The 25699-nt window shown below is 34.7% G+C and overlaps 1 protein-coding gene across 3 annotated transcripts; it reads left to right on the forward strand.

Moving 5' to 3' along the window:
- The first annotated feature begins 1156 nt into the window (after positions 1-1156).
- On the forward strand, positions 1157-25699 carry GNPDA2 (glucosamine-6-phosphate deaminase 2). Of its 3 annotated transcripts, XM_073012432.1 has the most exons (8): positions 1186-1301; positions 4001-4127; positions 5518-5679; positions 9366-9467; positions 10477-10659; positions 16576-16760; positions 19911-20085; positions 24737-25699. In XM_073012432.1, the coding sequence occupies exons 3-8, from the start codon at positions 5556-5558 to the stop codon at positions 24796-24798; spliced, it is 831 nt and encodes a 276-aa protein (XP_072868533.1). In that variant the 5' UTR covers positions 1186-1301; positions 4001-4127; positions 5518-5555; the 3' UTR covers positions 24799-25699. The 3 variants fall into 3 exon arrangements, with proteins under 3 accessions (XP_072868532.1, XP_008015697.1, XP_072868533.1); XM_073012431.1 differs by lacking the exon at positions 4001-4127 and having other exon boundaries at positions 1157-1301; XM_008017506.3 differs by lacking the exons at positions 4001-4127; positions 5518-5679 and having other exon boundaries at positions 1157-1301.

Genomic DNA, 25699 nt, shown 5'->3' on the forward strand with positions numbered 1-25699 from the left:
AAGTGACTCCCTATTGCCTATAATACAAAGCCTAAATTATTTGCACAGCCTACAAACTACTTCATCATTTTACCTCAATCTTTTTTGTAGAGACAGTGTCTGGCTATGTTGCCCAGACTGGTCTCCAACTCCTGGGCTCAATCCATCCACCTGCCATGGCCTCTAAAAGTGCTGGGATTACAGGTGTGAGCCACTGAACCTGGCCAAAAATCGCTTTTGCAAACTTACTCAAGGCTATAGTACTAACAAAGCTGTCTATTATCAGTATGTGAGCAATGTTGCTGTTTAAAGCTAAATCAACGAGAATGTAACATCCTGCTCTTAATTAAAGGATGCACGAGGAGTCATTTCATCCAAAGAAGCAAGCTGGATTTACAATCCAGGTGAAGAATTTCATATAACGAGTTTGAGGACACAGCGTTTTACAATTTTTTAACTTGTAGTTTCCACGGAAATAGAACCTTAAGTCGGCTAGGAGTCAAGATTGTATTGTTCCTAATAGAACTCTAAACTGTTCTTAACGGAACAGTGTTCCTGGTGGAATATGGTGAAGACACAACAACCTTTTCTCCTTTTGAATGATTGCTGCTTTCTTTACAATAATTTCCACAGCGCTACTTCCTTCCCACTGTATAGACATCTGTGATACCCAGCTCAAAGCTGATTCCAGCTTCCTCTATCCCTTTCTTAGACTCATTCAGCAAAAGCCGGTACCCTATTATAGTCTCTGTTTTCTCTTACTGAGACGCTCCCGATTTCCTATGGTACTGTTTGCCCTTTTGCAAACTTGACTTTGATGAGTTTTTTGACACAAGACGCTTATCTCTCATTGCATTTGCAAATATGCATTCAATAACTTGGAGTAGAGAGAGAAATGTATTCATAAACGGCAAATGTTTTCATGTTGCCAAACAGCAACATAAGCAACAAAGTATGTATGAGCACTACGGTACTACATACGAAATCTCATAAGCCTAAAGAATCTACTGCAAATCTCTCTCTGAAAGATGGCGGGGGGAAAGTAGCGATAAAGTGATGCCCTAGAAACTGCGATCATCCAAGCAGGAAGCGCGCCCCGGCAAACCGCACTCGGACCGACCTCCCAGAGTCTCAGCTCAGGCGCCCAAAAGGCAGCGCGCATGCGCAGCGCCTGCCGGCCGCGCCGCGGTTCCTTCCTGCGCCTTTATCTGCATCCGGGTCCGTGGGATTCGCGCTCCACTGGTCCGCCGGGGTCGCTCGCGGGTGGTTGGGTGTTGCTTGTTCCCGCTGTTCCAGCGTCGGAAGAGCCATTGGGTCTGCCGGTAAGCTTAGAGGCGGGGGGACGGGGGGAGCGCCTAGAAGGGGACTCGGGCCGGGGGACCCAACGGCGACTTCGCCCTGTGCGGGCTTTGTGCCGAGACGGGGACGCTGGGCCGGGCAGAATGGGGTCTCAGGAACCTCGAGGCTGGGGGCGCGTGGGGTCTCCCGTCCTGCCCCTCGCGGACCTGGTTGTCCTCTCAGGATTTGTATCTACGGGAGGAGGCGTCCCTGTCCTCTCCTCTCTCGCAGCTTCCTCCTGACACCTCTCCCTACACTTGTTAAAAATTCCTAACAGTCATCCTCATTTGCATTCGCTGTCGTTTGCCGAGTGAGGGCCAGGCAAAAGCGCGGCTGAGGGTATTTGCAGTCCCCGCCTCCCGGGCTGGAACCACAGCCTTCTCTACTGTCTCTCGTCCCTCCTCGGGTCGGTCCCACACGCGCGGCCAGGCCACCCTTACCCTTTGAGGTCAGGTCAGGTTAGGTTGAGTAAGGAAAAGCTCGGAGCAGAGGTTCTGCAAGTGTAGATTCTGGTCCTGGCCCCGCCATTAACTAGTTGTGTAACTTCACGGGTGTGGAAGTTGCCGTCCAGCTTTGAAGTTTTGTGATTTTATATTCAGCAGCCCTTTTTCCTAGCGATGCACATCCAAAATGAATCAGCACCTGAAGGAAGACGAGGGAAAGGGTGGTGCCCTGTTGTTTTTTGATGCTGTCTTGTCGTGATGCTAGGGAATTGCATAAGGCCATAGTAGTTTGGATCTCTGAGGATTGGCAAAAACTGGAAAAGTCAAATCTTAAAAACTTAAATAAATGTGAAGAAATTCTTCTTTCTTCTGGGTGAAGGGATTCATTTGGGACTTTTGGAGATGACACTGCGCCCTCCAGAGAGTTTAATAAAACAAAAAGTTGCCTGTACCTTGGTATGAGAGACTTGCTTGAACTTCGTTTCAGTGAGGTGTGTGGTGTTCTTAATAAATTTCACCTGATTATGAATATCACCTGTGATAATTTGCAAAAGCAGAGATTCCTTGGACTTCCAGATCTTTGAAACACTGTGTCTAGGGAGAGGGACCTGCGAATCTACATTTTTAGCTAGCATCCTAAGTGATTCTCAACCTATAAGACATCTGTGGCATATGGGTCTTTGAGTCCGATACACTTGGTTTTAAAGTCAGCTCACTGGGCCACTTTTTAACGTCAGCAATAAACTTCTTGGAGTTGCAGTTTTCTGTATCTGAAGAGTGAGAATAATGATTTCAATCTCAGAGACAATTAAGTGATTCTAAGCACTCTGACAATAAAGTTCTTAATCATTTTTGTGTCTACAGAGCCTAGCAGTGCTTAGTATATAATAGGTCTTCAAATGTGTATTGAACTGAGAAAAATAACATGCCCCGGACGCAGAAGACATTGGAAAGCTCTAATGCTTCTCGTCCTCCTTACCTTACCTTTTTTCCCCCCATTTTATTAACAATCAGCTTGCCATATATTCTTGTTAGAAGTAAATGTATCTTTTGATGGTCATGACAGCCAATAATTGTTTCTGATTCTTTGCTTTAAGTCTAAAATTGTTTTTGACATTAGATTATGGATATATTTAAGTGGGGGCTGAGTCCATTTGTTGTACTGAATTTATGATTTCCTATGTAATTTATTTTCTGTAAATAAATAATTGTTATTGGGCCAGAATTCTAGATCATGGTGACCATAATATTTTGTTGTGTGTCGGAATTCGAAACTGTTATCTTCTTAAAGACATTTAGATTCCATACATTTATTTTAATAAGAACTTTAATCTCATTAATTTAGAAAATTTGACTTATTACTCTATGTAAAGTGTGTGGGTACAAAAGTCAGAAATGCCGAAACCATGTTATAAAAAGCTTCGTATTGGTGACTGATGCATTTAAATATAAAACTAAGAATTAAAAATCTAAGGATTATGGGAATTGTTATAGAATGTTGAGTAAATGTTATAAGGGGACGTTTATAAGCTATTGGTGGTAATGTCAGTTCAACTTCTGTAGAAAAGAATGTATGAAGATTTCTCAAAGAACTAAAAATAGAACTACCATTTGGCAATCTCACTACTGGGTATGTACCCAAAGGAAAATAATTCATTATATCAAAAAGATAGCGACACTCATTTTTATCTCAGCACTATTGACAGCAAGGCGGTAGAATAGGGTCTGGAGGCGGGGAACTTAAGGCCAATTTGTGCTGACTTCCTGAAAGAGAAAACACCTGCGTCTGAGGGCAGGGCACCTAAAGCCAGTTAACCAATTACGGGTTAACCAATTAACGGAAACTTCCTAAAGCTAAACCAAAAGGAAAAAACCCATCTCCCCATACCCAAGTAGCAAAGGACCAAAGGCTACTCTCCCTACAATCGACTGCCTTCCGCCACCTCTCAGGTGGAAGGGGAATGTGCCTTGGATTGGCCATGGGCTGAGCATGGGCCATCCCTTCATCTGCAAAGGGAGCCAATTCACCTCAGCCTTTAATTAGCCTCGGACCAAATCCTTCATGCAGATAAGGTGTAACCGATAAGGGACCTCAAAAGGAGTACTTAAAACCCAGAAAACTTTGTAACCGGACCCTTGAGCTGCTTGCTTGGGCCCACTCCCACCCCATGGAGTGCTTTTCTTGCTTCAGTATCCCTGCTTTCACTGCTTCATTCCTGTGTTTCCTTCCTTTTGTGCAGTTCTTTGTTCAAAATACCAAGGACTTGGACACCTCACGCTTATGGCCTTTCTTCCATTAACAACATTAGCAAAGATAAGAAATCAACCTGAGTGTCGATCAATGAATGATTGGATAAAGAAAATGTGGTATATATACACCGCGAAATTCAGCCGTTGAAAATGAAATCGTGTCCTTTGCAGTAACATGAGTGGATCTGGAGGCCATCATCTTAAGTGAAACAACTCCAAAACAAAGAAAAATACCACATGTTCTCATTTATAAGTGGGAGTTAAATAATGTATACACGTGGTTGATGGAAAGCAGACTGATAGACATTGGAGCCTCAGAAGGGTTGGGGAGTAGGAGTGGGTAGATGATGATAAATTGCTAGGATCAATGTACATTATTCAGGTGATAGATACATGAAAACCCCAGACCTAGTCCCTAAACAATATATCCGTGTAACGAAATTGCATTTGTACCCCTTAAATTTATACCATTTTTTTTAAAAAAGGAAAACAATATGTCTTACAGATATCAGAAACTGTGAGTTACTGTAAGAATGCTTATTTCCACATCTTTCATGGTATTAACCTACATTGTGTAAAATGGAATCGTGTAGCTTTTAAGTGACTGATCTCTTAATATATGTATAATTTTCTTTAGAACAATTTTTGAGGAACTAAAATTGCTTTCTGTGAAGAAATTTCTCCTCCAGAGATCAGTTTATTTAGTTCACTTTGTTTTCTTTTTCTTCTATTGAATTCTCTTATTAAAAATGACATGTCTAGTGTGATCCCATTGTTACAATTTGAATTCTGACCTTGTTGCTTACTACCTGTGTGACCTTAGTCAAATCATGTGAGTCCATTTCCTCATCTACAACTGGGCATTTTATTTACTTCACAAGATGGTTGTAAGGATTAAAATACGCACACTTGTCCATGGTATCTGTGGGTGGTGTCTCTTGGTATCTGTTAGGGATTGATTCCAGGATCCCCCTTCAGATACCAAAATCCACAGATGCTTAAGTCCCTCAAATTATATGGCATAGCACTTGCATATCACCTGCACACATACTCTCATATACTTTATCTCTAGATTACTTATAATACCTAATACAATGTAAATGCTGTGTAAATAGTTGTTATACGGTATTGTTTAGGGAATAATGACCCAAAAAAAAAAAGTCTGTACCTGTTTAATACAGATGCAAACATCTTTTTCCCCTGAATATTTTCAGTTCTTAGTTGGTTGAGTCCTCGAATATGAAATCCACGAAAGGCTAACTGTACTTTTAAATGACCTAGCCCACTGCCTTAAACTCTGTGTCTGCTCAAAAGAGAATAGCTATTATTACTATTTTTAAAATTCAGATTGTATATGTGCATATCCTCCTTCAGTAATGCACTTTTAAAAATCATCAATATATTCTGCTGTTTCAGTGCTCTATTTATTATTTACATCTTTTAAAAAGTTATTAAATTTAAATTATCTCTTTATTATATAAAGTGTTCTAAAATGGACTTTTCTCAGGTTTGAACTTCTGTTTCTGGAAGCTCTGCGTCGCCATAATGAGGCTTGTAATTCTTGATAACTATGACTTGGCTAGTGAATGGGCAGCCAAGTACATCTGTAATCGCATCATTCAGTTCAAACCTGGACAGGACAGATATTTTACACTGGGTTTACCAACAGGTAATTAACTACTTTTTCCATTTTATATTCTGATGTTACCCAAATTTAATTCTGGTGGAATTGAAGGGTTTCTCTTAGTAAGATACTTTTCTCATTCATTTTTGCCATATCACTAATTGAATATCGTAGTATAAAAGGCCAGAAAAATGCATGTATATAAAATCTACTATCTATAGTGTGTTACTAGGTCTTGTGCCAAAGTTTAGTCTCACCTATCACTCCAAAATGCAATAGGATATTTTGTAACTTACGTGTTCATATTTTTTGTACATTTTTCTAGTAGTCCTTTGTTTTGGGGAGCATTGCTTTTACCATTCATACCAGTTTTTAGTTAATTGGCTTTCTTATTAATCATTAAGAGGTACCTAAGTTATGTACTGTTGCCTCTTAATTTAACTTCACCTGCCTTATAAATCCTTATTAATATAGAAGTTATATATTATGTAATGCTTATTAGCCTTTTACTATTTATGTTGCTTCTATTATAGCTATATTACAAGTGAAAAATATGTCTTCATCACAGTTTAAGGAGAAGCATTAATTACATATTTTATTGAATTAAGTTTTCCATTAGGCATGCTCTTAAAAAACAACCAGGTGGTATCATTTGATCTTATGGCACTTTATTTGACCCATGATTTTCACAAAGAGTATTAGACCTGGAACTAAAGTTGCTCCTTATTGACTACAAGGCATTTGTTCTATGCCCCTGAGCCTTGGTTTCCTTACCTATAAGAAAAATATGGATAATAACTTAAGATGCTATTTTGAGAGTCAGCTAAGATAGTGTATGTGTAAGTCCCTTGTATACTGTAAATAGTCTATAAATTTATAGTTTCTGTGTTTTATTTAAACAGACTGTTTTCTCCAGCTCCTCCCCTCATACATGCTAATTACATAAAAACTACAATTGTAATTTTTTTCCACTTGAGTAATTTCCATGAATGGTACTCTTCAAGCTGATTGTTTTGTTTTGCTTTTTCTCTTTTGGTCCAGGGCAGTAGATCTTGGTGAGAATGGCAAAGGTGACTTTTTTCACTGGACACACCAGTACTACACCCCCAGCACCCTCAGTTCTGATATGTGAGCCGTTGGGGTTGAATGTGGTTTCTGTATAGTTTCTATGCTGTTATCCTTAGTTGCACTCCGCCTACCTCTGTTAATGACATTGTGTTAATTATGATGCAGAAAAAAAGAGTAATTTGAATGGGGACAAAAAGACTTAGAGAGTCTTAAATGTCAGCAGTGCTAAACATCTCTTTGTGTATTTAGATCTACAGCTTTGCTTTATTTTGAATAGCATAACTGCTAGTAATATATCTGCCAAGGGAGTATCTTTGGAAAACCTTGTTGAAATTTTCCATTACTCTCCTTCATTGACCATTGACAAGGTTAATTATGTCCCCTTCCACCACTGCTTTTGAGACTTGAACACACATGTCGGTAATTGCTAGTACCAGGCTGTATTGTAATTATCTCCCCATCAAGCTCAATTTCTGGGCAATATCTGTTCAATTTTATATTTACTCACGTGATCTTAATGAGGGTGACATTAAGATGTATGCTGTGAGCCTGATCTGCTTCCCAAAACTTATTCCCACCATTTCCTTACCTAGAACTGGGCTAGGCAGATTTGACTGCTTGCAGTTCAAGAATAGGGCTTGAACTTGCCAGCTGCTTTGCTTTGCTTTCACTCATATTCCTCGCATGTTATTTAATGGAATCTATATGAGCTCTGGCACCAGACGTATCTAGATTTGAATCCCTGGTTTCACAGCCATATGATATTTGGCAAATTCCTTAATCTTTTTGACCCAGTTATTCTGTCTTCAAAATGGGAAAGAGATAATGCCAGTTTCTCAAGGTTGTGAGCTTTATGTTAGGTAATATATAAAAACATTAGCACAGCATCTAGCCACATGGTAGACAGATGTCATCATTGAATCTCCGGCTCCATCTTTGCTCTGCTCTGAGTTAGTTTCCTCTTTGTCGAAATTGTATCCCTTCGTCAAGACTGAATTGAAATGACATTTTCTTTTATTGTTCTTCCAACTAGCAAGATTGTAGTCTTTTTTATTTGATGTTCTACAATACTCAGACTTCTTTTAGATTATAGTGTTTTTTTCTGTGTTATCGCTATTTTGTACTTGCTTATCCTTATATTGTGAGTTCTTACAGGAAAGAAAATGTCTTAATCTTTGTTTTATATAAATCATAGTAGGTACTTGCTAAATTGTTAGTAATGACTATTACAAAGCAAATATTAAGTTGCTTTAACCAGTTCTTTTTTCTTCAGTCTTTTAGCCACATTGATTACAAAATAGAAAATGAATTTTTTTGTCACCTCAGTTGTGACAGATCACCTTTTTATTCATATATCCTTTAATTGACAGAATCCTATAACTCGTCTCTTGACACTAAAAGAGAGAAGAGATTCATTTATCCTTCCAGAAAGGAAGAGGGAAAGCATATTTATCCATCTTTTAGGCAGGTTTCATGTTAGTGGGCTATAGCTTATTGAGAAAGAAATGTAAAATTTTACTACATAATTTTTAAATTAATAATTGTAATCTAAAACAACATGTGTGCTAAGCTTTTAGAAAATCTTTTATTCTTCTGTTCTGTGAACCTGTGTGGTATTTATTTATAGCCTTGTCTATTCTGTCATCTCAAATGAGAGGCAGTCTTTTTACTATTCTTGAATTTTCTTTATATTTGTTTTTGTCAGAGACTGTTTTATCAGATTTCTGTATGGTACTTGGGTTGAAATTTTTTGTGCAGCCTTTTGTTTTGCACTGTTTTGTTTTGTGATGGTGGGTTAACTAGGAATCAGTACTCCAACTAGGATTGGGAGGGCCAGATAACTTGTTATAAGAATGCAATCTGGCCTTTCAGTTTGACGTTAAAATGAAAAAAAAACAAAAAACAAAAAACAAAAAAAAAAACAAATTTAGAAAGCAAAGATGAAGGCCATCAAGTGGCTAAATTAATTTATTTTTATTCTGTCGTATCATGAAGCACCATCTTTTCACATATCAAACTGTAATAATAGAATCAAGAACTCAGATGAAATATTAGAAGATCCTCTTTCCTATAAGTTCTGTCCTAAGCAAAAATAACTTCTTTTTCTCACTTTACACATTTTAGCTGATACATGCTGAAGTTATCAAAAGATGAGAAACGGGCTTCATTAAAAAGCTGTAAGGCTAAAGTCCCTACTCAGTGTTTGCCAGTTTGAGATTCTATTTTGAAAGTAGGGGCAATATTTAAATTTAGCTCTGTTTTCCCTTTTGATTTCAGTAAATGGTCAACACTTGACCTATTTATATATCATTTGTGCAAGAACTCAAGATTTTCTTTCCAGAAAGGGAGATTTTTAAAAATTCAGGTACATACTCTAGAAGCTTCTAATCTTAGAATTTGTAATAGTATATCCCATACCCAACAACTCAAGGATAATTTTCCAAACTTCAATTTTTATTGACAGATTTCCAGCTTTTTTCAGCAAATTCTAGTTTACCAAAATGTTTAAGTACTTGTTAATTGATTATGTATTTAAGTTAATAATTGCCTAATTAATCGGAACGACAGAATATTATTAAGAAGAAAAACAGATAAAGTTAATAAAAAGTTTTTTTAATAGATTATTAAGTCATGTTAGAAAATGGTATTTTTATGTCTTTTAGGGAGTACACCTTTAGGATGCTATAAAAAACTAATAGAATATCATAAGAATGGACACCTTTCTTTTAAATATGTGAAGACCTTTAATATGGATGAATATGTAGGTAAGCTATACTTAAAGATACTATTTGGGTATGTTACATTTTGAATAAAATGAATGTAGTTTTAGAATATTAGTATATTTGAATTTATGTTTTGAATATAATATTTAGTATGAATATATTTCTAAAATGTAATGTACTGCTTTGAGATGAGATTGGGAGTTTATATAAAAACCTGTATTTTTGTGATAGTAGCACAGAATAGTGGAAGGAATGAAGGACTAGAAATCAGAAGATCTGCATTCATCCTGGGCTCTGCCACTCACCAGTGAAGTAACTTTAAGCCAGTCTACTCATTTCTCATTCTCTTTTTTCTTAAGGCAGAGTTAAAATCAATGTTGTAAGGATAATCTAATGTATATGTAAAGGTAATTAGTTAGGTATTTTTTCAAATCAAAAGCTATATTGGTAGCCCTGAAACTTTTATTTTTGAGTGTTAACTTGTCTACCTGAAATCTATGATGTATAGAAACTGTTAAAATTTAGTTAAAATTTAAATATAGCAATACATATTTAATGGTAGCATAAATGATAGCCAAAGAAGTGTTGTGATCCCACATAATCTGCACACATATAGTATGAATAGCGGAGGAGCATGGCTATCATTTCACTTGAATGGCTGATTATTTTGAGCTTAACATGAAAGTCAGTTTCATTGATTAAAATTTTGTGTGTTTGAGAATATAGTGATGAAGTGCACATGAACTAGACTTTCTGTGTTTGAATCCTGTCTCCTTTGTGAATGATGGGACCTTTGGGAAAGATTCCTATGTTTCAATTGTTCACCTATAAAATGAGATAGTAGTATTCGATAAATGTTTTATGAATTAATGCATATGTTTGAAGTGATTAATACTGGGCATATAATCATATATTCCACATAAAAATGCTTTTAAATTGAATATGGTATAGAGAAGTTAGATATATTAAATAACACTTATGACTTAAACAGAAAAATAAACTTTAGATTTATTTCTGGGAATACTTACATTTTTATTAACTTCATCTTTAGGACTTCCGAGAAATCATCCTGAAAGCTACCATTCTTATATGTGGAATAACTTTTTTAAGCATATTGATATAGATCCTAATAATGCACATATCCTTGATGGGAATGCTGCAGATTTACAAGCAGAATGTGATGCTTTTGAAAAGAAAATAAAGGAAGCTGGAGGAATAGATCTTTTTGTTGGAGGTATGTAAAAACCTTTTGTCATTAACTGTTTGTTAGTGTTTGAATTAGGGATTTTTAAATTTAAAAAAGAAATCTTCTCATTGTGTAATGTGAAGAGCACCTGTGGCTGTCCATAATACCCATTAATTCTGCTACTGATTCCTGTTTTACTTCATTTTCATTAGAAAATAATCTTAAAATTCCCATCTTAATCTTCAAATTGACAGCTGGAATTATTTACATTATGCCTTGAGAGGTACATCCCAATCCGTGTTAAACTCTTACAACTACCTCTTTAAAGTTGACAGTTTATCACATCTTTCAAAATGAGTAATATGTTTCTTTACCTAAATGATAGTTTCTTTTTACTATTTCTTTAAAACTCTAGCCAACCTACTTATCAAATTACAGAGTTTAAACGATTGCATGAGGAACAGGTGGATTTTAGTACATCACTTTAATTGTTTCATCTTACTGAGTAATCAGTAAGAATGATGTAAAACTTTTTACTTATCAGCCTTAATATGAGTTAAGCTGTATAACTGTCATAAATTCCAAAATTAATGTTTAATTTGCCAAATTCCACTTGTAATTTTTATATGTGTGTGTGTATACATAATCTACAGTTAAAAATAGGAAGTTCTTTATAAAGACAATATGGTTTTCTATTAGTATAAACTATCACAGTCAGCTAGCTAATTGCTATAAGAATAGTACAACATCAACTAAACTAAAATCTTTTTTTTGCCATATTCTTTAATATTCAACTAAAAATACTAATGCTGTAAATTATCTGTATATAACTTATTATTAACTTAATAGAACACTGATCAAAATTACATGAATTTGATCTTCAATAGAGCTGTACTGAGGTTAATTTATACTTGAAGTGGCCAAGTATGGTTGAGATAGTTGATTATCTTTGGAGGAAATTTGGTTTTAAAGTCAGATGTAAAATTGTATCCTGTTTTAGCCACTTAGTATCTGTGTGACCTTGGAAAGTTTATTGAAGTTCAGTATAAGTACATCGTTTGTAAAAGAGGATTAATATTAACCATTCCAAAATTTGTGAGAATTAATCATGTTGTAACATGTATAAAATGCCTTACACGGTGCTTGGTATGTAGTTGGTACTCCATAAGTGCTACTTCAGTCTTGTCTTTCTCAACTGTAAATGCTGAAATAATTGTCCCTTAGAATTACTGAATTCCTTGGGATTTTTACCAAATTCCCTCTAAGGACATCCAGCTGGATTGAAATCTTCTCTTTCAGTTTTTACTTCTACCTAGCAGAGTCAATAACATTTACTTTCTTGATAGAATGGTTTATTGGAGCAAGAAACCAAGTTAGACTATGGCTTTTCAAATTAGAAGGTTATCTGTTTTAAATAAAATTTACTAATATTACTTCTGTAATCCTAGAAAATATGCATACTCCTGCTTTGTACGTATGACTCAATTTGGGGATAATTAACCATTTGTACCTTCCAATATTCAGGCTAAGACAGTAGATATTTGAGAGTATCTGAGGGGTGTATAGACCATCTAATCTTTAGATTTTCTAAACTCCACACCAGAATCTAGTAGAATTACTGGAGTACAACATACTGCAACTGCTTATATAAAAAAAAAGTTTTCACTCATTTAATAAAAAAAAAGGCTTTTAGTTGTTGGAGGTTCATTATTAAGTGACTGCTTGAAAATGTCTTCATTTGTGGACTTTCTTTTCCCCTTGTTAATTTATTGACCTTACATAAGTATGCATATGACAAATCTCTTGTAGACTCAAAGATAGGAAATAGATTTTACTATGGGGAATAACACTGATAAGAACACTTGATTTTGTTCCTTTGCCTGCCTTCCAGAAAGCATTCATAGCATAAAATAATGTTTAAGCCTGTAACTCTTATTCAAGATGTCTGGTAGAACTTTCCTCTTTCCTTATACCTTTAAATCATTTAGTACTTCTTTTTAGCTAATTTTTTTTTTGGGGGGGGGTTATGTTTCTTCAGTATAAACCACCTCAGTTCTCCTTTTGAAATATATGTTGCATAAGTTGTAATTATGTTGATCACTGACACCACTAAAAAGAATTTGATTTGGTTTTTTAACCAATTAGTTTTAAGCTTCCTGTAGTTCTTTCTCCGCTCTTCCCCGCTCCCAAATATATTTTAAGAGAGTTCCCGTGCCTCTTACATTAACATCTTTACTGTAGTCATGGATGATCCAGTGCCTGACATTTTATATGTACCATCTAAAGGACATACTTGTGCATAGAGAGAGAAGGATTATTGCATTTTCTTTGAACTTTTCCTTATTTGGGATGCCCTATTATTGGATATCTATTCATGAAAGAATCTCATTTGTTGATCTAGGTTTATCATCACTGGATTTTTAGATGAGGATTGGCATCTGGGTCTTACGACTACCCTTCTTTTGTTCCAGGGTTTGGTTAATAAAAACTCTAAGAACTGTGCCAAATGGGATCAAAATATCAGCTTTATTAAAGGTAAAGTTGAAATAGAGATTGCAGTTTGGGCCTGAAGCCAGAATGGGGTTTTTCACTCCTACCCTTTGAATTGAAACAGTAGAATGAGAAGAGCTCAAAAATGTTAATCTGCTATTACTCATTCCAGGGAATTAGAGCAGAGTTCCCTATCCTAGAGGGAAGAGGAAAAGAAAAAGAAGGAAATACATACTTAAATGTTCTCATTCTTCCTCTTGATGGCAAACATGTTGAGAGAAAGGGTAAAGGTGTATCATGCAATTCCTGACTTAACCCCAGCAATAAGATACACAAACATGGATTTTTAAAAATAAAATCTAGCGCTGGTCCCGGTGGCTCACACCTATAATCCCAGCACTTTGGGAGGCCGAGGTGGGCGTATCACCTGAGGTCAGGAGTTCGAGATGAGCCTGACCAACATGGAGAAACCCCATCTCTACTAAAAAAATACAAAATTAGTTGGACGTGGTGGCGCATGCCTGTAATCCCAGCTACTCAGGAGGCTGAGGCAGGAGAATCGCTTGAACTCGGAGGTGGAGGTTGTGGTGAGCTGATATCATGCCATTGCACTCCAGCCTGGGCAACAAGAGTGAAACTCCATCTCAAAATAAATAAATAAATAATTTTAAAAATCTAGTTTTACAATAAAATCTAAATATATAAACTTTTAAAATATCTTAAGGCAGTAGTGTCTTGGGTTTTTTGTTGTTGAGATGGAGTCTCGTTCTGTCGCCTGGGCTGGAGTACAGTGGCTTGATCTTGGCTCACTACAACCTCCACTTCCCAGGCTCAAGCAATCCTCCTGCCTCAGCCTCCCGAGTAGCTGGGACTACAGGCACCTGCCTCCATGCCCAGCTAACTTTTGTATCTTTAGTGGAGATGGAGTTTTGCCATGTTGGCCAGGCTGGTCTCGAACTCCTGACCTCTGGTGATCCACCTGCCTTGGCCTCCCAAAGTGCTAAGATTACAGGTGTGAGCCACTGCACTCGGCCTAGGTGATAGTGTTTTTAAAAAGTAAAAATAAGACAGTGGGGAAAATGTTAACCTTCTGATTTGGTTGCATGCTTGGATTCTTTGCTTTACTAGAAAAAGGAAATAATGGGATCAAAAGTAAATTAACTGGAATGATTCTAGGTTAACTCACCAACTGAAGGAAAAGTTGAAACAACCAAGTCTTTGGAAAAACAACCAGAGAACCTCAGATCTCAGAAGTAGAAACTCATTAATCTTCTCCTTGCAGTGCTATCATCCAGTACTTCAGTTCGCCATGCCTTCTTCCTTACTGTATCCCTGGTCAAGATTCAGATTCACACAGAGATTCTGATTGGTTCAGCCTGAGACAAGTGCTTGTCTCTAGACGACAGTAACTTTACCTAAGAGGGATATAGGAAATTAAAATTGTTCCAGCCCCTCTGGTGAGGGGAGCAAGGCAGAAGAGAACAAGGTGGGAGGTGGAAGAAACTATACTGAGCTGACCAAAGAATAGCAACCATGCATTCATTTATCCAGCCATTATTTAATAAGTGCATCCTGTGTGTCACTTGTTGTTCTAAATGGTAAGAATATAGTGATGAAGATAAAGCCCGTACTTTCATGAAGAGTACATGTACACTCTACCCTTAGAACTGTAGGAACACAGGAATGACATTTACTCCAGACAATGAGTTTTAGAGATGTTTCATAAAGGTGCTGATATCTTAATTTAGACTTAAAAGCTGAATAAGAATTAGCCACATTTAAAAAAATAATTTTATTTCAGGAACCTCAATTTTTGACAGTTACAGCCAACAAGCAAATATCTTGACCCAGCTCTATTATTAACCTTTGCTCATAATTTCAGCTTAGCGGTACTAGCTGTACACTTCTGTAAGGCCCAAATCATCAGTGAGGTCACTAGTAGTAGATCTTAGTAGACTTCATATTTTTTCCTGAAGCTTGTATTTTCCTGATCCCATCCTTCCCTCTTTACACATATATGGAGAAATATAAATGTTAGGGATATGTATACCTAAGAGGAGAAACAGAACACTTTTACAAATCTAGAGAATTTAATGCCTATAATTAATATATATTTATAAGCAGATACATACTTAATAGTAGAAACAGTCAATGCATATTAACCATATGTAGGTCTGGTCTTATGTCTCCTTATTAAAAATTCATAAATTGTTGTACTTTGGCATCTGTACCTGCTTCAATATTTCTTCATTTTTCAAAACTGGGTTACTCTGTCATATTTTATATAAATTTTGTTAAAATTGTGTGCTAAGTGTCAGTAAAATACAGATATCATTAAAGTAAAGACGCAGAATATAAATGTAAAAGATTTTAATGACTCAAGGAATTGGCGGATTTATTTTTTGTCTGAGGTTGTCAGAAATGTGACTAGCTACGAGGGTACTTATAAATAAAACTTGATTTATGTATGTCATGGAAAGATTCTTAAGTTTGTGAAAAGAATTACCTTCCATTTCCTTCAAATAAGAATGTCATATTCCTGTCTATATTTTAGAGGTAATCCTAGAATATTAGAGTTGGCACTAGGTCTCTTTAAAGCAGTGTTTTTAAAACTGGTTGTCACCTATTATTATATCATAAAATCAATATAGCCAGTTACATGCAACATTTTCCTTTTGTTAATGAAATGCATTGTAATAGAAAACAGCTTGTATGGTTCCTAGTAAGGGTAAGTATGATTTCATGCCATTCTTGTCTTAATTATATATGTTTGTGTTGTATATGTGTATATATATACTAGATTACAACATCAAATGTTATTTCTTACAAGGGTTACAGTCAGAAGTTTGAAAAAGAAAAAAAAACTATTCACCTAGACATTATCTTGTCCAGTCCACACATTTTTATAAGTGAGGAAGCTATCCTACAGAAATGTCTACTAGTTATTGCGCTATCTGGACTACAACCAAGTAAACTAAAGTGTGACTATAAAGATGTCCGAGTAGGAATCAGAAGAAAGATCCGAGTCCTGTCTCAGTATTTACCCAGTTGTGACGTTGAACAAGTCATTTATTTTTCTTGAGCATCAAAATTTCCTTTTGTATGTAGAAAAAGGTGGAGGAAATGAGGGAAATAGATATGGCTAATTTGATCATCTCATAAGATTATTAAATAATATTTAATAATCTGTTGTGATGATGCATGTGAACGGGCTTTATAAATTATCAAATGTTATATTAATATAAGGTGATACTTAATTTTACTATTAGAATCATGTCAGCTCATTGCTAAGCATGTAGAAAACGTGGAAACATTTGTTGAATCAATACAGAAACAAATATTTTAATGCAGTAATAGGAATTCAAGTATAAAATCAAACAAGGTAAGTGTTTTGTTGTTGTTGTTCTTTAACGCACATTGAACTTTGTGAAACCTATTTACATCGTGTATATGTATGTATATTTCTTTTGAAAGGAATTGGTCCAGATGGTCATATCGCTTTCAATGAGCCTGGATCCAGTTTAGTATCAAGGACAAGATTAAAGACTCTAGCAATGGATACCATCTTGGCAAATGCCAAATATTTTGATGGAGATTTATCAAAAGTGCCAACTATGGCTCTAACTGTTGGTGTGGGGACAGTGATGGATGCTAGAGAAGTAAGCATTAAATGTTCTTTGTTGTTTTTCCTTTGATGTCAATGTATTAATATTTTGTAGGGGTTATGATGCTGAATAAGTGATATTTTGATTGCATTCTCTTTGCAGTATAAATTGTTTTCTAGTTTTCAGTAACTAACTTTTGTCAATCTCACTGACATGTTTAGGGATCAATTAAGTCTTTTGAAGCTGTAAACTAAGAATTAAGCACCACCACTTTTGAGGTGCTACTTGCCTGTTCCTGCTCCAGTTTGAGGTCCTAAAATCTTAACTGATCACATGGTTTGTTTTTTATTGTAAGTGTCTCATGAAAGGACTGTTGGGACAATGATGCATTGCTAGTTACACAACATCTTTTTTGGAGCTCTCAGGATGATTTAAATGCTTTTTTACTGTATGTTATGTAGGATGATAGAGCCCTGTTGGTTCCCAGGAGAAAAGGAACTCAGCTGGGGCTGCAACTATTCTACATTTGGTATATTTAAGCATGGAAGAGCTCTGAACAGCAGACCCTGTGTAATTTAAGTTTTTTTTAAATTGGGCTGTCATTTTCTTCCTTGAGAATACAGAACAAATTGTAGTCAGTTCATGGTTGTATGTAGTTAAATTATATGGAAACCCAGAACTTTGTTCCTTCCTGGTAGCCAGATTGGACAGGTTCAGAGGAAAAATGTATAGACAAGGTATGATGAATAAGTAACTTATCTTTTTTCTTTTCTTCCTTAAGAATACAGAAAAGATTAACTTATCTTTTCTTCCTTGAGAATACAGAACAAATTGTAGTCAGTTCATGGTAATATGTAGTTAAATTATATGGAAACCCAGAACTCTGTTCCTTTTTGGTAGCCAGATTGGACAGGTTCAGAGGAAAAAACTATAGACAAGGTATGATGAATAAGTAACTTATCTTGATACAATTAAACTTGAACATACAAATAGATACAAACTGTCAATCAAAATATATGAGAAACCTAAAAATCATAGGTATATGAAAAAAGAACTTTCAAGGACTGAAATTTCATAGTCAATAAGTTGAGAAAAGGATTTTAGAGCAATCTTATTTCTAAAATATGAAACTGAGTTATGTAATACATTACATTTAACAAGATGTAATACAGTTTTTAATGCTGATTTTTAGAACAAACAATTACTCAAATACTAAGTTTTTTTCTTTGGGTCAGTTTTTGCCTAGACAGGAGTGCAGTGGTGTGATTACAGCTCACAGCAGCCTCAACCTCCTGGACTCAAGAGATCTTCCCACCCCAGCCTCCTAAGTAGCTGGGACTTCAGGCGCACACTACCATGCCTGGCTGATTTTTCAATTTTTTTTTTTTTTTTTTTTTGGAAGTGACAAGGTCTCACTATGCTGCCCAGGCTAATTTCCTCATTTATTAAAAATTACATTTGACTTAAAAATTCCAACCAGGAAGGGATATGGAGGATTTAATATGAGGTTATAAATTTTTGTAAATCATTTATATCAGTTTATGGGATGATTAAATGTTGATTATTCTTTAGCTTTTTCATAACCTTTTAAAATAGTGTTACTGCGACATTTAAGTAGCATAAAGCTGTATCAGTGCAACATCTGCCTGAGCACTGGTTCTCAAACATTAGTGTACATAAGGATCACCTGGTATCCACACCTAGATTGATTCTTTAAATTTAGGGATTCTGCAGTTTGAACAAGCATACCAAATTATTCCATATAGTTTGTCCTTTCCCATGATATGAGAAATAATCTCCTTGAGAGTAGAACAGATATAACTAATCACAGATCAAGTCTATTTAGAGAGCAATTTGTTTTATCTACACTTTAGCTGTAAACACCAATAATGAATTCTTCATCCTATAAGCTTCCAGCAGCCGCCTTTAAACTCCACTCCCTTCATAACGTTAATGGTACTTTTCTTGCCAATAAAAGTTTGGTTGTCTTTTTTTTTCTCAGTATATATACTTGATGTTGAGATTTCTTGCCACCTGTCCCATTTCCTTTTTATAGAGTGTGCTTCAATAATGAAAAGACTTAGCTCATATTGTCTAATTGTTAGAACTTTTACAAGAGGAATGTAATTGTTAATTGCTAAGAATATGGGATGTAGAATAAAACTGCTTGTTTGTATCTTACCAAAACCTTGGGCAAGTTACAGAATATGCCTCAGTTTCCTTATCTTTAAAATATGAATAAGAATAGCATTTCTCTCATGTTGGTTTTGAGGAGTTGATGTAATTCAAGGAGAGTGCCGAGTATTTCCTCCCATTTTAGGTCTAGTTACAAAATATGTAATACAAAGTTTGTTATAAATATTTTAGAACTACAGCAGTTTTAACATTCTTTTTTAAAACAATTGTAATGAGGAAAAAAATGTTTAAAGATGTATTACATTACAAAAATGTGTGTGTAGATGAGGTGTTAAGTGGGATCAGTTTCCAGCTGAAAGATGATAAAGACAAGATTCTGACACATACATTCACATTTGCAACATGTCATTGCATTATTTCATTGGCAGTTAGGGACTGAGGACCAAGATCTTGGATTTTCTGTAGCTTATAAGGGTAATATCAGTCATATGTGCTTATAAGACAGTTCCTGTGTTTAAATAGATCCCTAATCCTTCTTTAAATCCAGTTTTTATTCTGAGTCAACTTTGAATAGCACATGTTCAGTGAAATGCTCTTCAGGCGTTTCTTGGTAACTCTTCAAATTATCTATTGTTTTAGAGTCTTTGCTTTTCTGGCATAATATCTATTTCTTATCTAGACTACAGCAATTTGGTGTATCATTCTACATTGTATACATTATTCATAGATTTGTAAGTCTGCTTTTGCAAGACAGTCCTTTTTCTTCATTGTCCCAGGTTTCTTTTATACATCATTTACTGTGTTAATAATTACAGGTATTATAATGTTTGCACTAATACCCCATAAGAAGGTATTGTTTTGCTTTGTTAAACTAGAAGCAACATTTTGTGCTTGTTACCTTAAAAAGTAAAAATAAATACCTTGAACTATGATGTGGAGCTATGTATTTTTCTTTTTCTCTCAGAAAAAATATTGGTGCTGAAGTCCTTGTTTTTTTTTTTTAAAAAAAAATAGAGCTCATTACTCATTTGGAACAAGTTTTACCAATTGGTGTTCATAATTTTTCAGGTAATGATCCTCATAACAGGGGCACACAAGGCATTTGCCCTGTACAAAGCAATAGAAGAAGGAGTCAATCACATGTGGACTGTTTCCGCTTTCCAGCAGCATCCCCGAACTATTTTTGTATGTGATGAAGATGCTACTTTAGAATTAAGAGTTAAAACTGTGAAATACTTTAAAGGTGAGCACTGAATTTCAAAAGCCGACTGAGATATTCTGTTGTGGATGAAAATTGAAACTTACTGTGACTGTGGAGTTAAATCTCACACTGTGAAGTGTTGAAAAGTGGCAACACACAGCTGGTTCTTTCAAGGAATGGAAAGTTCTCAGATAATACTGTCTTCAAAGTAGTACCTATTTTTTTTGTTTTTCATGAAGAATCTCTTCAGTTTCTATTTTCAGTAAACATTTTTTCTTGAAATCCAAGGTTTAATAATTTACTTTCATATTGAATATATAAGACCAAATAACCCAAAAGAAAATGTATCTTTGTTCATTCTGGATTTCTTTTCATATTTACCAGTCCCACCTCAATCCCTCTCCCTCACTCCCCTCTAACCTAAATTTAGAACCTAATCAGTGGATAATAGAGATCTCCCACTAATTTAATCTTTACAATTTTAAGCCAATTTATTCCCATATATTAAAGTTATAATGGCTAAATGTTAAAACAGTATGGAATAAACTCTGCAAGTAAGCAGGAGTTTGATTGCCCAGACTTCATGTTGATTTTCCTTTTTGCTTTTTCCTGTAGTCCAGTAATTCAGAAACCTTACTGTACCAGGCTGTGTATTACAAAACACATATGCTTGATATAATGGTTTTAAGAGCTTTTCAAGGGACATTTTGCCTATACCCAATGTCGAACCCATTCTCTAAGAGTCAGCTCCACATATTACACATATGTAAGCAAGCTGTACAAACAGGTAATTTTCATAAAGCACCTGTATTTACATAGCTGATATTAAAAGTTATATAGTTGATCCTATAGATAGGTCAGTGATAAGCATGTAGTAGGTATGCTACTTTTGCTACATGATTATACTTTTTAATCTTTTTTACTCTAGTAGCTAGGTATTTATTTTAATGCCTATTGGAAAATACACTGAATAAATGAAAGCTGTATTTTTTGGATATTATTGCTTAAGACAGGGTCCAAAAAAGCTACCATATTTGATTGGCTCTCATATACATTGATCTTGCTGATGTTGGACTGTGTCTTAAAATTGGTGTCAGATCATAGCTTACCGGGTAGCATTTTTTTCTCAGTGGTACATAAAATGATGTGTCTTACAGTCTATAGCATCTCATATTCAGAAATAAAGTATATAATCTTAAATTTTTAATTCAATGCAAACAAAACCAGTAACCCATATTTCATGTAAATGTGTGAATATGGCAAATATCTTGAAGGTGTTATACAAATAACTGACATTTGGCAAGCATAAAATAGTCTATTTTTAAACAAAATACTAATCGTGCTTTGTATATAGTTTTGTATTTGTACTTATGTTTCATGAGCATTTGCCTCTTCTAAATATTTGGAAGCATTTTAATGGATAGTCAAGTACATAAATCATTATTTAAACATTTCCTTATTGTTTAACACTTAAAGATTATTTCTAGTTATTTATATTTTTAGCATTTAAATTATTAATTTACCAAGCTACAAATAGATTAAACTGAAAAATTGAAAAACTGAAAAATTTCTGATTTGTGAATAAAACAGAGCATTTGATGGAGTTTTAACTCTTTTTTCCCATGTAATCCTTCAGATTTCATCCCAAATAATAGATTCCTTGACTACAAGGAATCCTTACTATCCACAAATTTTAATTCCAGTTTTAAGGAGATTCGTTTAACATGGTCGTTTTCTAGTCCTAATTAAGTCCCAGATAAGTGCCTGTACTAATCTGATTTTGTCACAATTTTTTTATCAGATTTTTACATTTTGGTGAATATTATTTTGGTGAATATTTAGTAAGATATTTGATAATAGCCAATATCTCTATGACCAGGCACTATTCTAAATGCATTTTACTTTTTGATTTACTTATCACAAAAATGTTACGAAATGGGTACTCATAGTCCCATTTTTAAATGAATTAATAGGCTTAACAGACAGAGATGTTAAGCTACTTACCCAAAGTCATACAGCACATATTTGGGCAGAGCTGGGTAATAGAAATCAAAATCAGGCTGATCTCTGGAGTATATAGGCTTTTGTCTATTCTGCTATACTGCCTCCCAGAATAAACTCTAGGTATGATACCATCTACATCAAAATCATACTTCCATATGCTTTTTTCCCCATATCATAACCAGTGCTTCCAAAAAAGGTATATAGACATATGTTAGAGAATTTAAAATAGAAGGGTGGTAGATGTTTATATGTATTTAGTTCTTTTAGTTCATCTAATTGTAAGCTCTTATGAAAAATTTTGAAACAGACCATTCATGAGAAGATAGATGCATTACCTAAAAAGGACACAATATTTTTCACTTTGGAGCTGTCTGTATTTCTGAAGAGGTTTGAGGATATCAGCCTCTGTTAGGGTATCTCCTTCAATATGAAGACATAATTTAGATATTCTGGGCTACATATGGGCCTCATTTTATAGTATTTTAGTAAAGGGTAGAGAAATTGAATATTCTTAAATAAACACATTTCAAATGTAGTTTGTATACTTTTCATACCTCCATTGAGTTACTAGTATATCAAAATACTGGAGTATGTAAATTCCTAAAATTGTCATCCATAACTCTTCAAATTCCATTCATATCACTACCCTTTCTTCTGTCATCACTAAAAAATGCCAACCAGAATCTTAAAGGGTTCTATTTAGTGCCTAGATAAGATCTAGGTTAACTAGATCCAAAACAATAGAAACTGTCAGCAAATGCAAGTTTATTTCAGTATACACCTATATAGCAGTATATACCTTTTGAAAGATACAAGTTAATCACAAGACAACAAGTTTAGTACCTGGGGATTTGTTTTATTCATTCTCGCTTTTCATTTTTGCTTTTTAAATAGAACAGTTTATCTTTGATTTTAGTAAATTTTCATGACATATGAATTTTTTCTCTTACTTTGTATTTAGGCTCCACCTCAGTAGTTTGACAAAGGTAGAATGAGTTCATTTTGAGTCAAAACCATAAAAGTTACTTTGTATAGACATTGGTTAGAATCTATGACATTTAACCTTTCCTCTGGTAAGGTTTCAGGAAGTCTGGTGCATTTTTATCAGAATAATTGTTTGACTTAAGTAGCAATTATTTGTTTATATAAAATTCATATGTAGAAAGTTGTCAATTTTTACCTAAAGTCACAGTAAATATTTGACTTAATACCTAAAAAGCAATTAATAGAATTTTCAAAATAATTATTTCTAGTTTGGAAGCAGTCCTATTTGATGTATAAAAGATATATCCAATGTATAGTAAAGGAAAAAACTTTATAAAGGAGTTGAATTTTTAATGTTTTTCCTGTTATTTTAAGTTGCATGTATTTTAAAGCTCTGTGTATTCTTTCCATAATCAAAGTTGTTAGCAAATGCCAGATGAATACTATTTAAGTAAAAAAAAAATGCTTCTCTACAAACTGATACTCCGGAAAATGTTACATCTTCTAAATCATACAGCTGATATTACCCTTATCTTTGTTGTCCCCTCTCCTACTGGACGTGAAGTTTCCGGTGCTAATATGACCTTCAAGTAGGCTGTTGAGAAGCATTCTCTCACTTTCAGTTGCAGCACTAGTGAATGGAATGCTTCCCCCTTCCCTCCTTTACAGTCCTGTTCTTATGGTTAGAATTTCTCCTACTACACAAACACTTCCCAGTGCTCTTTGCTTGTCCCTTAAAAGTGGGTCTTTCTCAAAGTTGGGATTTTAGAGTCCTTTTTGCAGCCTTTCTGACAAGGAATATCTGTTCACTAACAAGCAACCTATCTGTCCAATCCAGTAATTCCATTTCCTGCAAAACCGCATTGTAAGTGCCTTTCCCCAGCCCCCCATGTTCTTAATAACCTGGAAATTTTAACTCATTTCTTTACCCTCCAAAATATAAAATCTCTGGTTCACTAATTGGGTCAAAGACAGTCTTTTTAGAACTTTTTTTCTCCCTGAAGTAGTATAGTACTGAGGCATTAAAACAGGAGTAACTGGAAGATCACCTATTTCCCAAGCAGCTTTCATAGCTAAGAGCAGACTGCAAGTATATGTACTAGTTACAAAATGAAAGTTATAATCTATCTGATTTAAAATCTAAATTTCTATTCTGAATTAAATGATTTAGTACAGGTTGTTTTCTGTATTGTTTTAGTAACCCTCCCTCATTGTAGAATTTGTAATCAACCTTCGTCATAAATACACATGCCAAACTATTAGAAAATAATTTGCCAGATGAATGGATAGGGTAATGTATTAAGAGTGAGACAGCAGTTCTGAGCCCCTGGCTGGAGTCTAGTAGAGGAAGTGCCAGAAGATCAAGATCAACATAAACTTTCAGATGTAATTAAAACATATCATCTAAGTCAGTATTCAAATTTGTCATGCTGAATCTCTTTGAAGACAAGAACTGCTCTTCTGGTTACTCCCAAAATACCTGTACATATTCTAGTTCTGACTGTTAAATAATTATAAATTGGTATTTGCTAGGTAGATAAAAGACATTCTGAAACATTTCTATTTGTACTTTTCCAATAAACTTGACTATCAAGATGGGAACTAAACAGCTTACTGTGTCTTATAAAAAATACTTTGTTGTCTGAAGTAAATGAAATAGTTCAAAATTAACAAAACAACTAGAACTGTGCTTTTTTTCTTTAAGGTCTAATGCATGTGCACAATAAACTTGTGGATCCACTATTCAGTATGAAAGATGGAAATTGAAGGAGAATGGAGCAAAATTCTGCTTGAATGAACAGAGCACTTTTTACTAAGTAGTAGATGAATTTTCAGCTATGCAATATGATAAAACATGGGAAATTTTGAAGACTGTCATTTTTTCATTTGAGTATCTATGTTAAACATTCCATAATTTGAATATTTATATCTTGTACTTGGGTTTAAGAGAAGTAGCTGGCTCTCAAGATTGGCTGTTATAAAGTATTGAAGTCACATAGCCACTTATAAACAGCATAGAAATGTCTGCCCGTTTAAAAAGTCATTTTAAAGGTAGAGTGTACACATCAGGTGCCATTTGTGATATGACTCCAGTGGCATATATTTCATTTTTTAATGACATGACACTCCAAACCTTTCAGATCAAACTGTCATTGCAGACCTTCACTTTTGGAATGCGATCTTCATATTTTCTGTGCATCACACACATGCTTTTCTGCACGTGGTTGCCTTAGTCATCTTCCTACAGCACTATCTAGACATCAAAAATTGTGCTATATATCGTTGGTAAAGGAAATTTGAAGAGATGACAGTGCCTAAAAGTAGTTTACATCCTTTCAGAAAGTATGTGTAAGTGCATGTTTTTTGTGCACCACCTTCTATAGCACTTTTTTACAAATATCTTATTTTTAACGACTTGGGTTCATGTCCCTAACATAAGTATCTTGACAATTATGAGCTTTATACCTAGCAATCCACTTCAGGAAATTATTTTGGAGAATATTTTCTGATTATTGTTAAACTTAATATACGACTAGCTTTATTCCTTATGTCTAAAATAATATGAACTATATATAAAAGGAATTACTGTAAACTACATTGCCATAGCAATTTACATAAAAGTATATTGTTTTCTATCTTTAACTCAAATAAAGCGTGTAATAAATAA

Source organism: Chlorocebus sabaeus, chromosome 27 (assembly GCF_047675955.1).
Source record: "Chlorocebus sabaeus isolate Y175 chromosome 27, mChlSab1.0.hap1, whole genome shotgun sequence".
Lineage (NCBI taxonomy): Eukaryota > Metazoa > Chordata > Mammalia > Primates > Cercopithecidae > Chlorocebus > Chlorocebus sabaeus.